The following is a 14643-nucleotide window of genomic DNA, read 5'->3' as shown; positions in this document are numbered from 1 at the left end:
GAATTACAATTGCTACAATTACAATTACAACAGCATGGGCTAGGCTTTGTCAAATTTTATTCTTTTTCTGTGAAATCACTCTCACCTTTTGTGATACTTAGGTCAGTTCCGACATGCCCACAAAGCCTTCTTTAAACATTCCACAGAGAATACACTCACACTCGTTTTTCTGTGCATTTGGCACATAGCAGATGCTCTAATACCCTGTACAACTTCCATTTTATACCCTGGTTCTGTTTTCCAGGCTATATGGTCAGCTTCTTTAAGTCCAGGACCATCTTTTACCCTCCTGTCTACCTTAGTAGTATACTCAATTAAAGCTTAGCTGCTTGATTAGTAAAGGACTAGATGACTTTAAGTCTTTTCCAAAAAGCAAGTCTTACAGTTTTTAGTGTTCTACTGGAAACTATTGAAAATGGAAATTTGATTTATATCAGAAAAGACTTCTGAACCGGGTTATTTGTAAGGAATAATCTCTTTCAGGAAGCTTAAGTAAAGCCCTTTAAATAAGGTTTTCATTTATTCATTTATTTTTCATCGATTCTTTATCAAATGCTTACTGTAGCCAAGCCTAGATAGCAGTGATTCCTCCTGAATTGTATCTTCTGCCTTTTTTTCCAAAGAAACTGTATCTCCAGAATAAGAAAGATAAACAACTTCTAGATGGTGGAAGAGCATCTTAGAGTTATTTCCCTTAGCAGCTGAGAGTGGCAAGGTTCCTGCCATTTTCCATTCCCCACCTGTTACCATATCCACCTCCAAATCAAAACCTAATGAGTCAAAAAGTTGCTGTTTCCCCCAGCTTCAGCTTCTTGAAATATTTGGGCCTTCGAACAGTTAGTAACTATGGACTGTGTTAACTGACAGAGCTACTTCTACCACACAGATGAGAAGTTAAGAGGATGGGGGTGATGGCCTTGTTAGAAGTAGAGCCTCAGATGTCTGGTTGACTTTACTCTTTTAGTTCACTTAATCAGTTGGCAGATTAGAAATACATTTTTTCCCCCAAGACAAAAATCCCTTTCTATTTATTAAATAAACCTTTTAGCGTGTCAAGGGCCATCATAGATCCTACAAAACATGTATGCATATATGTCACGTTTAACTATCTTTTTAAATTGCTTTCTTCCCATGTCTCCCCATATCTTCTCATTATGTATATGTTCTCTGAGTGTGTTTGATATGGTTCCTACTTATTTGATATTCTTCGTATCACTTAGCTAGTAAATACAGATTATTTCTAAAGCTTTGGAATTGCTTCCGTTTTATTATTTTATACTTGCCTAGGCAAAATACTACAAGTATTTTGCATAGGCAAGAGAGTTAGTTATCTAGCATTCTTTCTCTTTTACATCATCTTACTGAAGGGCATAACATACTATCTTTTTTAATTTAACTTTTTTAACATCTTTATTGGAGTTATAATTGCTTTACAATGTTGTGTTAGTTTCTGCTGTATAACAAAGTGAATCAGCTATACATATATCCCCATATCTCCTCCCTCTTGCGTCTCCCTCCCACCCTCCCTATCCCCCCCACTAGGTGGTCACAAAGCACCGACCTGATCTCCCTGTGCTATGTGGCTGCTTCCCACTATCAATTTTACATTTGGTAGTGTATATATGTCCATGCCACTCTCTCACTTTGTCCCAGCTTACCCTTCCCCCTCCCCATATCCTCAAGTCCATTCTCTATGTCTGCTTCTTTATTCCTGTCCTGCCCCTAGGTTCATCAGAACTATTTTTTTTAGATGCCATATATATGTGTTAGCATACGGTATTTGTTTTTCTCTTTTTGACTTCACTTTGTATGACAGACTCTAGGTCCATCCACCTCACTAATAACTCAATTTTGTTTCTTTTTATGGCTGAGTAATACTCCATTGTATATATGTGCCACATCTTCTTTATCCATTCATCTGTCGATGGACACTTAGGTTGCTTCCATGTCCTGGCTATTCTAAACAGTCTTGCAGTGAACATTGTGGTACATGTCTCTTTTTGAATTATGGTTTTCTCAGGGTATATGCCCAGTAGTGGGATTGCTGGGTCATATGGTAGTTCTGTTTTTTTAAGGACCTCCATACTGTTCTCCATAGTGGCTGTATCAATTTACATTCCCACCAACAGTGCAAGGGGGTTCCCTTTTCTCCACACCCTCTCCAGCATTTATTGTTTGTAGATTTTATGATGATGGCCATTCTGACTGGTGTGAGGTGATACCTCATTGTAGTTCTGATTTGCATTTCTCTAATGATTAGTGGTGTTGAGCATCCTTTCATGTGTTTATTGGCAATCTGTATATCTTTGGAGAAATGTCTGTTTAGGTCTTCTGCCCATTTACTATCTTTTTAAAATATATTACTTTCCACTATGCTATGCATAACTTATGTATAACTGTTAACTATTATGTTTCTGTTGAAATTTGCCAAAAAATGACATAATAATTTGGGGAAATTGTTTTTATAAGTCTGTAGAAGAGAAGCTTTCTCTAGCACAGGAGGACTTGATTTCAAATAGAAATCAAATTGGAAACCAAAATAAATTGATTCAAGAACTGAAGACCACCAAGGCTACTTTGGAGCAAGATTTAGCAAAGAAAGAACAGCAATTGAAGGAGCAGAGTAAAGCACTACAGGATATACAGAAAGAAAAGGTATTTTATTTTCTGACTAAATCTAGAATCTTAGTATTTAAAATTAAGAACCAGCTTTTTCTAAAGGTAAGTAGGGGTGTATTTTATATAAATGATGCTAAGTTATAAAGTTGAAAGCATTGTATTATGACCAGTACGTTTAAAGATCAGTTAAAATTTTATATGAATGAGAAATTCAAATTCTAGGAAACAGTTTTTGGTTTCATAATTGAAATTTTATATTTCCATCAGCTGATATTATTCTGAAGTGTACAGTTCCTGAAGTTCTTGGTATATTTTATTTGTGCAGTTCCTGAATTATGTGTTTTTTAATTTTTTGCTGCACTGTGTGGCTTGTGGGATCTTAGTGCTCTGACCAAGGATCAAACCCAGGCCCTTGCCAGTGAGAGCACAGAGTTCTAACCACTGGACCGCCAGGGAATTACCTCTGAATTATTTTTAAAAATTGGTGGATGTTTTTGTAGTGATGGCGCTGGTGAGGCTGGCATGAAATTTATGATTTGTGCCTCAAGGTTAGAAAATTCTGACAGAACTATAGTTTAGAGGCCTTTAATTACAAGGGTTTTAGATCAGGCAGATCTTGTTTTAGTTTTATGGTTCTACTTTTAATAGCTTATTTAACTGCTCTAAGTCTTTGTTCCTTTACCTATAAAATGATTAAAAAGAGCTACCTGGCATAGAGATTAGATAATGTATACTCCTCCTCCCTAGGCGCCCTATATAAAGATAGTGATGATGATAATAAGCATAAGATGGTAGTTTTAGCTAAACTTTAGCCAGGCACTATTAATTTTAATAGTTACTGTAACTATTTAATCCTTATAATGATCTTTTTGTTCATATTGTATAAATAAGGACACAGAGGCAAGAGAAGGTAAATAATTTGCTCAAGTTAACTAAGGTGGAAGGGGCAGTCATAAATAGTAGCAGTCATTTTTGTTATATTACTTTTAAGTATTTACTTTAAAACTTTTTTAATAAATCATTTTTTCTATAGTCACTGAAAGAAAAAGAACTAGTAAATGAAAAATGTAAATTGGCAGAGATAGAGGAAATTAAGTGTAGACAAGAAAAAGAAATTGCTAAATTGAGTGAAGAACTCAAGTCTCACAAGCAAGAAAGCATAAAGGTATGTGAAGATAATCATTGTTTTTCCTTTTGTATTGTGTTAGTGTTGTTAAAAAGATTTGTGTATATATATTTATTTTATTTATTTATTTTAGGACATACTATGTGCCAGGCACATTGTTTTGCTGTTTTTTGACAAATACTCTCGCTCTCACAGTGCTCGTGTTGCATAATATCTATACACATATTGAAATTATGTTACCTTTGTTTTCAAATTACTGAATAAAGCAAAGTAACCCTAAAAGTTTAGATTTTATTGAGGTGATAATCGACAGAGCTATCCGTTATGCTTACAGATAGTAAACTTCAAAATATGTAAGAGTTTAGAATTAAGATTTTAAGGGATTGTTTTTTAATCGTTTTTCTTCCTAAAATCCTTTAATAATCTGTTGTTTAGAACATTTTTCCTATCATTAGCATGACTGGCATGCCACCTGAAAAAATTAACTGCTTATAATTTGCTTTGTAAAGTGTTTGTAAAATGTCATTTTCTTAGAGAAAGGTTGGATTTTCCCTTGAGTGCTCTCATAATACCTCTTATGTCTATCAGTATACTTGCCATTTTGCTTTATAATTACTTACCTCTTTATGTCATTATGTTCTTCCAGACTGTGACTTCCGTAAAGCAGGGAATGTATATAATTCATCTTTATATATATATCCCTAGAACGTGACACAGTGTGTGATGCCTAAATGTTGAACCAATAAATGCTTCCTAAATGAAGAAAGGGAAAATAAGGGGTAGAAAATTTTCACATAATTTAATCAAAACATATGCATGCAAAGCATCACTTGAATTTAAATGATTGTTGAGCAGGAAGTACATAATATTTCACCTTTTTAATCAACTGTTTGAAATACTGAACTTTAAGACTCTTGTAAGAGGCTAAAACTCTTTGTTTATATTGTAATAAGTTGCATAAATTTCAGCTACATTTTTGTTTTTACTATAAAGGATGGTTTATTTTGGCCTCACTTTCTCATAGGAGGTAACAAATCTCAAGGATGCCAAACAGCTTTTGATTCAGCAGAAATTAGAGCTTCAAGGGAAAGTAGATTCCCTAAAGGCAACCCTTGAACAGGAGAAGAAAGCCCAGCAAATGCTAAAAGAGCAGATGAAAAAGGAAGAAGATGAGCTGAAGAAAGAATTTATGGAGAAGGAAGCTAAACTGGTAAGTTAGTGGTGGGAGGTGTGTTTTTTAATTGATTTTGTAAATTAATCCAGTAAGAGAGGGTTTTTCTACTTAAAAATTATGATTCAAATGCTCACCTAACATTTAATTTTTGATTTAAGACAAGAGATCTGATTTGTCTAAATAGCTGACATGTGATTGGAAATATTTTATTCTGTGATTATATTTTGGTTTATATAAGTGAAAATTCAATAAAACATGATGGGGGGGCACTTTTAGTGCCAGAAAAACAAACAAACCTATAACTATGTAGATTGAGGTAAATGGCATGAATGCTAATCATGTTAAACTCATTTGTTTGGTCAAACTGAATGTTGATAAGGGGGAACGGAAACTTCAGTTTGGAATTACAATGACCAAAGTCTACTTTTCCTTCCCTAACTTGTGCATGCCAAATGGGAAGCATCTGGCTTTCCTCTGTTGAATTAAGTCCAGATATCCCCAGATAAATTGACTGCTGAATGTTTTCATTGAAGAACTGCAATTTCAAGTTCACACAGTGATTTGAAGTACTGTTTTTTTGGCAGGTTGATAGAGACAAAAGGATGCATTTGGAATTTGAGACATAAGAAAATGCCAGCTCTATCTCCAGGGCACCTTGCTATCCCTAACTATGTGTTCTTCCCCTGTTCTAGTGGAAAAAAGGAAAATCTCAAATTGCTTTACTTTAGTTTGATCTTATAAGAGGCTTGCTGACCACCATTTCAATGTTATGACCATTGTCAGTTCAACCTACACAGATGTTTGTGGAATCAGTTTTATCAGTGCCTTCTTCCCTGAAGAAGTTATTATTTATGTTGCCAATATTTAAAGTTCAGCAACTAACTTAAATTTTGCACTACTTTTGTAATAGGTTTTTTACCCACTGTTTTTCCTTTTCTCAGCTTTCCGAAATAAAAGAAAAAGAAGTAGGAATGAAGCAGCATGAAGAAAATGAGACTAAACTTACCATGCAGATTACAGCATTAAATGAAAACTTGGGCACCATAAAGAAGGAGTGGCAGTCCAGTCAACGGAGAGTCAGTGAGCTTGAGAAACAGACGGACGACTTACGGGGTGAAATTGCAGTATTGGAAGCAACGGTTCAAAATAATCAAGATGAAAGGAGGGCACTACTAGAAAGGTGGTTGATGTCTATTAAAATTAGTTTATTTCCATGCTAAGTGATAAAAAGGTTGTTGTACTCCACATTTAAAAAAATAGAAGTCTTGAGAAAAGTGCTCCTGCAGGTATTTAAGTAGCCATTTAAAAATTAACCCTTACAACAGAGTTGAAATTAATGTATTATGTTTAAAGTTACTAAAGTAGTTCATTATCTGTGTTCAGAGAGGGTCTTTAATGATTTTTTAAAAATGAATTGTTTTTGCAATCTATTTCAGGTGTCTTAAAGGAGAAGGTGAAATAGAAAAGCTTCAAACCAAAGTACTAGAATTGCAAAGAAAGCTGGATAATACAACTGCAGCAGTGCAGGAACTGGGCAGAGAGAATCAGTCCCTTCAAGTGAGTCACCTGGTGTATGAGGCAGTTTTTTAGTCTAGAATTTACCTCTTAGTGAAAAGCATATTTTCAGCATTTAAAAAAAATCTCATATTTAATAATACTTTTGAATGGCTACTGCCTGTGTAGCAGTATTGCAGGTGTTACAGGTAATTAAATATAAGATTTAAAGAACTTATCTGAGACCCCAATGATTAGAGAGCCACATCATTCATGAATTGTCATTATTGGGAAGAGCACAAAGGAATGAATGAGTTGCTATGTGATAAAGAAGTGATCTGATTATATGCTCAGAGTTCCAAGGAAGGATTGATCCTTAGGGTTAGAATGAATGGGAAATCACCAAAGGTTAGAAATTACCAATGCCTTTGAGGTATAAAACTTGCTTTGCTTTATTTATTTATTGTCATTCAGACTTAATTATGTAACAACTTTTGATAATGGAAGTTGACCAAAGTATTTCTGATTTTTAAAATTTTATCCATTTTAAAACTTGGCCACCAACTTAGAAATTATCATTCTTTACAGCACTGAACATTATAATGTATTTTTTTTTTGAATAGATCAAACATACACAAGCGTTGAATAGAAAGTGGGCTGAAGACAATGAAGTACAAAACTGTATGGCCTGTGGGAAAGGCTTTTCAGTAACCGTGAGACGGGTAAATGGTTTTGTTATATTGCTGTGGTTCTTGATTTTATTTCTCAGTGACAATGTTTTAACCATCGAAATTGTCCTGCATTTGACAGATTTTAAAAGTTTTGCCATTTATTAACTTTAATTTACAACTACATAGAGTTAAGTTTCATGAAATCTTGTTTCTGGTTAGTGTGTTTCTATTTTAGTTTTAAATTCAGTTATTACCTTCCTACTGAGTTACTCTCTTGGATAATCATTTTCTGAACCAGTGCATCAGTATTAAACTCATGTTTTAGTCATCATAGGGTTCTCTTAAAGGAAAAAAAGCAGAGATAAAAAAATCATTTTAGGGCTTCCCTGGTGGCGCAGTGGTTGAGAGTCCGCCTGCCAATGCAGGGGACACGGGTTCGTGCCCCGGTCCGGGAAGATCCCACATACCGCGGAGTGGCTGGGTCCATGAGCCATGGCCGCTGAGCCTAAGCGTCCGGAGCCTGTGCTCCGCAACGGGAGAGGCCACAACAGTGAGAGGCCCACGTACCGCAAAAAAAAAAAAAAAAAAAATCAAATCATTTTAAATAATGCCATTATGTGATGTTTCAAGTTTATATTCCTATTGAAGAAATTATGCCTGAAACATTTTGTAAATAGGAATAATTTTCACCTGATAGAAGTGCTTTATTAAGCACTTTATTAAGGCATTAAAATGCCTCCTAAGGTTCTTCTGAGAATTCCAAGATAAATTCCATATTAAATGTTTAGTACAGTATCTGATTAAATAGGAAGCATTCAAATTAACTAAGGGATTAAATCGACATACTGAGATTTTATATTATTAAATGCTAATCACTTGAAAGTTAGTATACCTTCACAATGAAGTTTGCTGTATTCTTGTAGTCTCATAATACTTTTGGTAGTTTTTATGCTTAAAAATGTTTAATTTTTGTCATTTACAGCATCACTGCAGACAATGTGGAAATATCTTCTGTGCTGAGTGTTCAGCCAAAAATGCCTTAACTCCTTCTTCCAAGAAGCCTGTTCGTGTCTGTGATGCATGTTTCAATGACTTGCAAGGATAATGGGTTATCACAACTTCAGAGTAATATTACACTAACATTAGATTTTTAATAATACACTTAATAGATATCTTGGACTACTACTATTCGGTTTGGACAGTGGTTGCAATACTAAACCAAATTAGAATTCATATATTTTGGAATGTTATCAAGTAAAACTCTTCTATTTTTGTGAGACTCGAGCCCATCTTTCATTACTTTTTTCCATTTACCCTGGAATAGCTTTCATGCCAAGTTTAGAAGTAGCCAATGAAATGTAAATAAATTTTGGATGGAAATGAATTTTGGACGGAAAATAGCAATGTATTTTTTTAAATATAATTTCATTGTTCAGAAATGACATGAATGCACTTCCATAGCTTACTTCTTTCTCCCACATTTAGTATCAAGAAATGTACATGGGTGATGTTACCATATCAGCTATGTTGCACAATAACACATTATATTAAATATTCTCATTGTGAAATGCATAGAACTATAAAGCTTTTTTTCCCTTATACACAGGTCCATAGCTCAGTTGCATTGTTATGTTACAAATTTACTACTCAAGTGTTCCAAATACAGATTATATTTAAATATTAACTATGAATTCAAACATGGTTTTTATTTTAACAATACTGATTAAATTCTCTTGGGTGGATTTTATGAAAACCTCTGGAAAATTATTTTATGGTTATCCTCGGGTTGTATTTTAAAGATTAGGGTTAATTTTTCTTTTTGTCTTTTTCTATCTCATTTTTAAACTCCCACCCTCATCCCCAGTTGGAAGGTGAATAATAGAAGTTGTATAATGCTTGTATTCTCTGTTTAAGTGGGAAGTCTTCTGAGATTAGCCTTCATTTTATATCCTCATTTTGTCTCTCCAGCATCTTCAAGAATCTGAATTTGCTTTTTTAATGGATCTGCTTTTTTCAAGGTAATTTGGTTTAACCTTCTCAAGCATAGCTCAGCTTCACTGTAATTGTTTTATAGATTTTGCATCTTAAAGCTAGTAACTGATATTGCTATAGTCTTATCTGTGAAAACAAATACAAAATGGTAAGGAGACATTAAATATTCTGCTTTATATTTTCTGCTTTATATTCTCTTCTTACCTAATAGGGAAGAAATTTTTTAAGTTTTAAATTTGACTTAAATTTTAAAAGGTTCTGAATTTGGGGTTCCATATCAACTGTGTATCTGTTTACTCTGCAAAAATAATGCTATGAAATTACCTTGAAATAACAGTTGGATAATAGAGTATCGCCAAAAACAGATGTATTTAGGAATCCCCAAATTATAACTAGAACTGAAACAGACTGGCAAATTGAGGGTAATTAAAAATTAGCTTATTTGGATGCTGAACAATGGAATTGAACTTTATCAGTCTTATTAATTTGGAAAATTGGAGAACATCTGAAGAGAGAACTCATTAATATTGGTTTATTACTCTGAAGAAAGTAAAGCTATATATTCATTCAGTGCAATCATTTGGTAATAGGGAAGGATGGGAGCTAATATTTCATTTATAATACATAGTTTATAATGTACACTTGCTTTCAAATATCATGCTGAAATTATGTTTATGCTCTTCCTATAATGTATACAAACAAAGAGATTGCCATATATTCATTTAATTATTTAAAAAACCCATTTAAGTAAACTCTGTTGTCAGTAGCTACTAAGGACCCTGATTGAGTCCCTGGACTCAAATAAACATATATCCTTGAGCGTATAGAATGAAGAAATACAGTGGATCTTTATTAAAAATAAGTTGGATAATAAAAATTGAGCTAAAATTATTTATGCATTTTCATATAAATTCTTTCAAATAGTCTTAATTCTATACTTATAAGTAAATTAATAAGCATGTTGGAAAAACATTCACAGCACTATTGTTATTATTTTTTTATGATATGAAACTTCACGGGAATTCTTCTGGCTTAGAATATTTGTTCACTCATCTCCCAGTTGGGTGCACTGAAGGCCTATCCCTGTCTTGTCCCCCCACCCACATATTCATAAAAAATTGTGGGGACAACAAATATAACCATATGTATTTGAGTGATTTTCTACTCTTCATCTAGCTAATCTCACTTCCTAGGCCCCAAATAATTAGGCTATTATATTTAGAAATGAAACAATATTTTGCTATTAATCCCACCAATAAGGTGTTTTGGAAACAAAAATTAAAGGGTTTTCTGTTTCTTTTAATTAAAAAGTCATCTTCTGAGTGCTTACTGGTTCGACATTTTAGATGTCTGCTGGTACTATTTGTCAGTGATTTAGAGCTGGCACGTATGGAGTCCCAGCTCTCAGCTCTAATGCAAAGCCTATTGGCATCACCTGTTAGTAAATTCTAAACCCAAGCACAGAAACGTGAGTTAAAATCAAGTCTTGCTGGGTTAGTGTACAATAAACTACACCTACACCTACAGAATTTTTAGTAGAAAGAAGACAAAGCTGCTGGTATAGGATTTGTTTATTTTGAAGAAAAGAGGGAAACAAACACAACAACCTCAATGCAGTGTGTAATTTTGTTCAACTACCTCTTAATGTGGAATTAGCTAGTTTAATAGTTTCTTCATAGTAGTGTTACATAGTAACTGCCAAATTTGTTAGTTCCCCATCTCTCTTGAAGAGGCTTTATGATTATTTTATAGTTTTGGGAACTTTAAAGCCACTTTTTTTTAACCTTGCATTTGCATAAAGATGTTTAGCTTTTAAGTGGAAAGCAAATTATGATCATATATTTTGATATTCATGACCTATTTGACTACAGCAGTTTTTTTTAAATGCACTTTGGCTATGAAACCATGGATGATTTGATCCACAAAATTTAAACGTGCCATCAATTTAGTATTCCTAGACAAGAGCTTGATGAATGGTATTCTGTAATTATATAATGTACCACACATTATTGTCTTAATTGCCCTTTGCCTGAATTTTAATGATCAGTTATTGTTGCAAATGTGAATACTGTGCATAAACTTACTAAATTTATGTAAAATTGTATAAAGCAGAATTGGAAATAGCTAGGTCCTCTCCCTGTAGAAGTAGTGAATTTACTGTAACATGATGCAGTTATGTATATGACATTCTGTACTTCTTGAACTGGATCATATATTCATAACTTCTGTAGATACTTTTGCATGAATATTTTGTTTAGTTTTTGGATTCATTGTGTTGTTTACTACTTGTGATCATGTAGTTGTGCCTTATTTGTGAGAGAGTTTAGCTCAGTAAATACTGTGGTTTCTAAACTCAGTGAGTGGAAGGTTATTGATTATAAATGTAACTGATAAATTATATAACATTTGAATCTGTATAAAGAACAATGGAAGAATCCTTTATTGAATTGTTGCTTTTTTAAAAAATATGCTAAAGATATTAAAAAATAATTTCTAGTATATTCTGTGACTAAATTATTTTGTCTATTTAAAAAATTAGCCATTTTACATTAATTTATTTACAGATTTAGAACTTTGCACTTGGATATAGACAATGGGTGTGCTTTATTATTTTAAATTAATTTTTATTGGAGTATAGTTGCTTTACAATGTTGTGTTAGTTTCTAGTGTACAGCAAAGTGAATCAGCTATACGTATACATATATCCCTTTTTGGATTTTCTTCCCATTTAGGTCACCACAGAGCACTGAATAGAGTTCCCTGTGCTATACAGTAGGTTCTCAGTTATCTATTTTATAGATAGTATTAATAGTGTATATATATATGTCAAGCCCAACCTCACAATGGGTGTGCTTTAATGTTCAACTAAGAATAGTAATTAAGTTCATATTTCAAGAGAAATTACTAATGCTATTTTGCTCGAGACAGCCCCTTTTCATTTCATTCATTATTGAGAAAAATAATAAAACTAAAAAATATTAAACAATATTAATCTCTTCTTTCATTGTACATTTAATACCCAGGTGACCATTTAAAGGCTCAATGTACCATTGCTTTTTACTGATTTTTTTTTTTCCCCTGGGAACCAAAGTTCCAGAAGGGATTTTTCATTTTACTCTGTGTTTCCCTCTGAAGACAATAACATGTATATCCTCAAGCACTTAATATATTATATATTAGATATGCTCTTTTGTGAGCTTTATAGAATTTCACTTTAAATACATAGTATATTCTTTTAAGTTTTATCTTATTGTGCTAAGAACAGTTAACATGAGATCTACCCTCTTGACAACTCTTGTAAAAGTGTACAGTACAGCAGATCTCCCGAGCTTACTCATTTTGCTTAACTGAAACTTTATGCCCATTGATTAGTAACTCCCCATTTCCCCCTACCCCCAGCCTCTGGCAACTACCATTCCACTCTTTTTGATTCTATGAATTTGAGTATTTTAGAAATCTCATATAAGTGGAATCATGCAGTATTTGTCTTTCTGTGACTGACTTATTTCCCTTAGCATAATGTCCTCAAGGTTCATCTATGTTGTTTCATATTGCAGAAGTTCCTTCTTTTTCAAGGCTGAATAGAATTCCATTGTATGTACGTACCAGAGTTTCTTTATCCACTCATCTGTTGGTGAACATTAAGGTTTTTTCCATATCTTGGCTATTGTGACTAGTGCTGCAGTGAACACAGAAGTGCTAATATTTCTTTGTAAAAGCTGTTTTACATCTTAACTAATTAAATTTACATGTTAATTTAGTCAGTCTTTTTCTTCCTTTAATGAGATTTAAGGGAGAAAATAGTTTTATACATATAAACAAATATATGTTTACTGGACTCAGACTAAAAGGAATCTTGGGAGATCACCTAGTCCATTGCCCTTTTCCTAAGTTGGCTGATATCTAGAAATCCTTGCAAGAAATTGTTAACTTTTTTCTAAAAAAGTACATATTTTTCATCTCTAAGAACTCACTTGAAATTTGTTCTCCTGTACTTTGCCTTTTTTTTCTCATTTATTCTTAGGCATTAACCATAGTTACTGCCTTCCTGATTTTCCTTTCATTTTCACTTACTCCTAATAAATATGACATTATTATACATGGGCTGTGACCCTCCATTCTAATGGTGCTTGGCCCTTGAAAATAACTGTTATGCTGCACTTGTCTATACTGCCTGGTTTACATGGTGAAATCACATTTTTCTCAAAGAATTAACTGTGCATGTGACTTCCCCAAGCATCATCCTTTCTATCCCATTCTCCAGCTTAAGGAGATCAGTTAAGGTATAATTTGTCTTGCAGTCCAAGTTGATAAATTTACTACTTCCATTTTGGAAACTGAAAAAGGTACCATGTCTGAAATTGAAATCTGTGGATTTCCTTTTGATATAATCTGACTATAAGAACTAGTTCCTTACATGTAGTTAATAGTATATTCCACCATGATAATAGTTCAAGCTCTCTTTCTTAAGAAATTCTAATGATGTTTCAAGTCCTGCCAAATAAGACGAAGTAACTGTACTGTGCCCCTCTCTCTCTCTCTCTCTCTCTCTCTCTCACACACACATACACACACTCAAAACCAGAAAGAAGTTTTATGACAAACTCCACTGTTCTTCAAAAAGTGAGATTTAGAGAAAGATATCCTACTATTTCTATGAAATTTCCCAAGTAAAACTGTTAACTGGTGAAACTGGAACAGATATTTGCTTTTTCTTTCTTAAAACAATGGAATTTAGTCTTTGGGATTTTCTCCTTCCATGTTAAGAGTTATATAAAGTATACCTGAGATAAATAAACTGTTGGAGACTAGGAATTTAAAAACTGCTACTAAGATGGAGACCTTATTATTCATTGCTTAGTATGTTAAAAGAGCAATCAAGCTTTGTATGAGGTAGGACTGTAGAGCAGTAAGGCTGATTTATAAGTCATGTAGGAAACTTGGTTTCATTACAGATACACACAAAGTAAGATGCTAGAATTCATATCAGATGCAAGCAGTGGGCATTGTTTTCCTCCTGATACTGCATTTACCTGATCATTCGCCTTTTACGAATTATAATAGCATCATACTTCCCTCACCCCTCTTGCAAGCCTGACTGAAGCATTATAACGTAGTCTGGATATCAGCATGTATACACTTACCAAGAAATTCCTTCTGGTTCAAATTTGTTGCAGCCATTATTACTCTACGCTGAGGAATTTCCTAGCTTAAATTCTGGAACTTCTTTAAAATGCACATTTTCTTTTAGCTCATCACTAGGTAAGTGTTACAAGTTTGAATGAAAGAATACCTTAATCCCCAACGTGTAAAAAGGTGTGCCACTTGTTTTGGGTCCTTAAATTTCCGAGGATTCTGCAGGCAAAGTGAATATGGACATCATCTTGGTTTCCTGACTCTTGGTGAAGCAAGAGATTGCTGCTGTTAATTGTGCAATCCATGTTTTCTGTTAAGAAAGAAAAAATATATAGAGAGAAGAAAATGTTAAATTTCTCACATATTTGGATTAATATTTTCCTTTGTATTTGTTGACTTGCTCTTTAAAACTGAAGACTGATGAAACATTT

General features: G+C 33.5%; 2 protein-coding genes across 8 annotated transcripts in view; one reads left to right on the top strand and one right to left on the bottom strand.

Annotated features, from left to right (window-relative positions):
* The window catches only part of EEA1 (early endosome antigen 1), a 143849-nt gene that overhangs the window by 126876 nt on the left and 2330 nt on the right, over nucleotides 1-14643 (top strand). For 2 of the 7 annotated variants that reach the window (XM_004269545.3, XM_033427735.2), the window contains 7 exons: nucleotides 2470-2655; nucleotides 3653-3784; nucleotides 4770-4955; nucleotides 5861-6099; nucleotides 6356-6476; nucleotides 7037-7135; nucleotides 8067-11575. In XM_004269545.3, coding sequence (XP_004269593.1) covers nucleotides 2470-2655; nucleotides 3653-3784; nucleotides 4770-4955; nucleotides 5861-6099; nucleotides 6356-6476; nucleotides 7037-7135; nucleotides 8067-8189 — 1086 coding nt within the window. In that variant the 3' untranslated portion in view covers nucleotides 8190-11575. The other 5 variants (XR_007470300.1, XR_004483140.2, XM_033427736.2 and 2 more) reach the window with 5 other exon arrangements.
* The window catches only part of PLEKHG7 (pleckstrin homology and RhoGEF domain containing G7), an 87540-nt gene continuing 82044 nt past the window's right edge, over nucleotides 9148-14643 (bottom strand). The window contains 1 exon segment of the mRNA XM_033427739.2: nucleotides 9148-14522. Within this exon segment, the coding sequence (XP_033283630.1) occupies nucleotides 14415-14522 (108 nt within the window). The 3' untranslated portion in view covers nucleotides 9148-14414.

This window comes from Orcinus orca, chromosome 11 (assembly GCF_937001465.1).
Source record: "Orcinus orca chromosome 11, mOrcOrc1.1, whole genome shotgun sequence".
Taxonomy (NCBI): domain Eukaryota; kingdom Metazoa; phylum Chordata; class Mammalia; order Artiodactyla; family Delphinidae; genus Orcinus; species Orcinus orca.
Note: the sequence above shows the minus strand (reverse complement) of the source record. Positions and strands in the feature narration are given on the sequence as shown.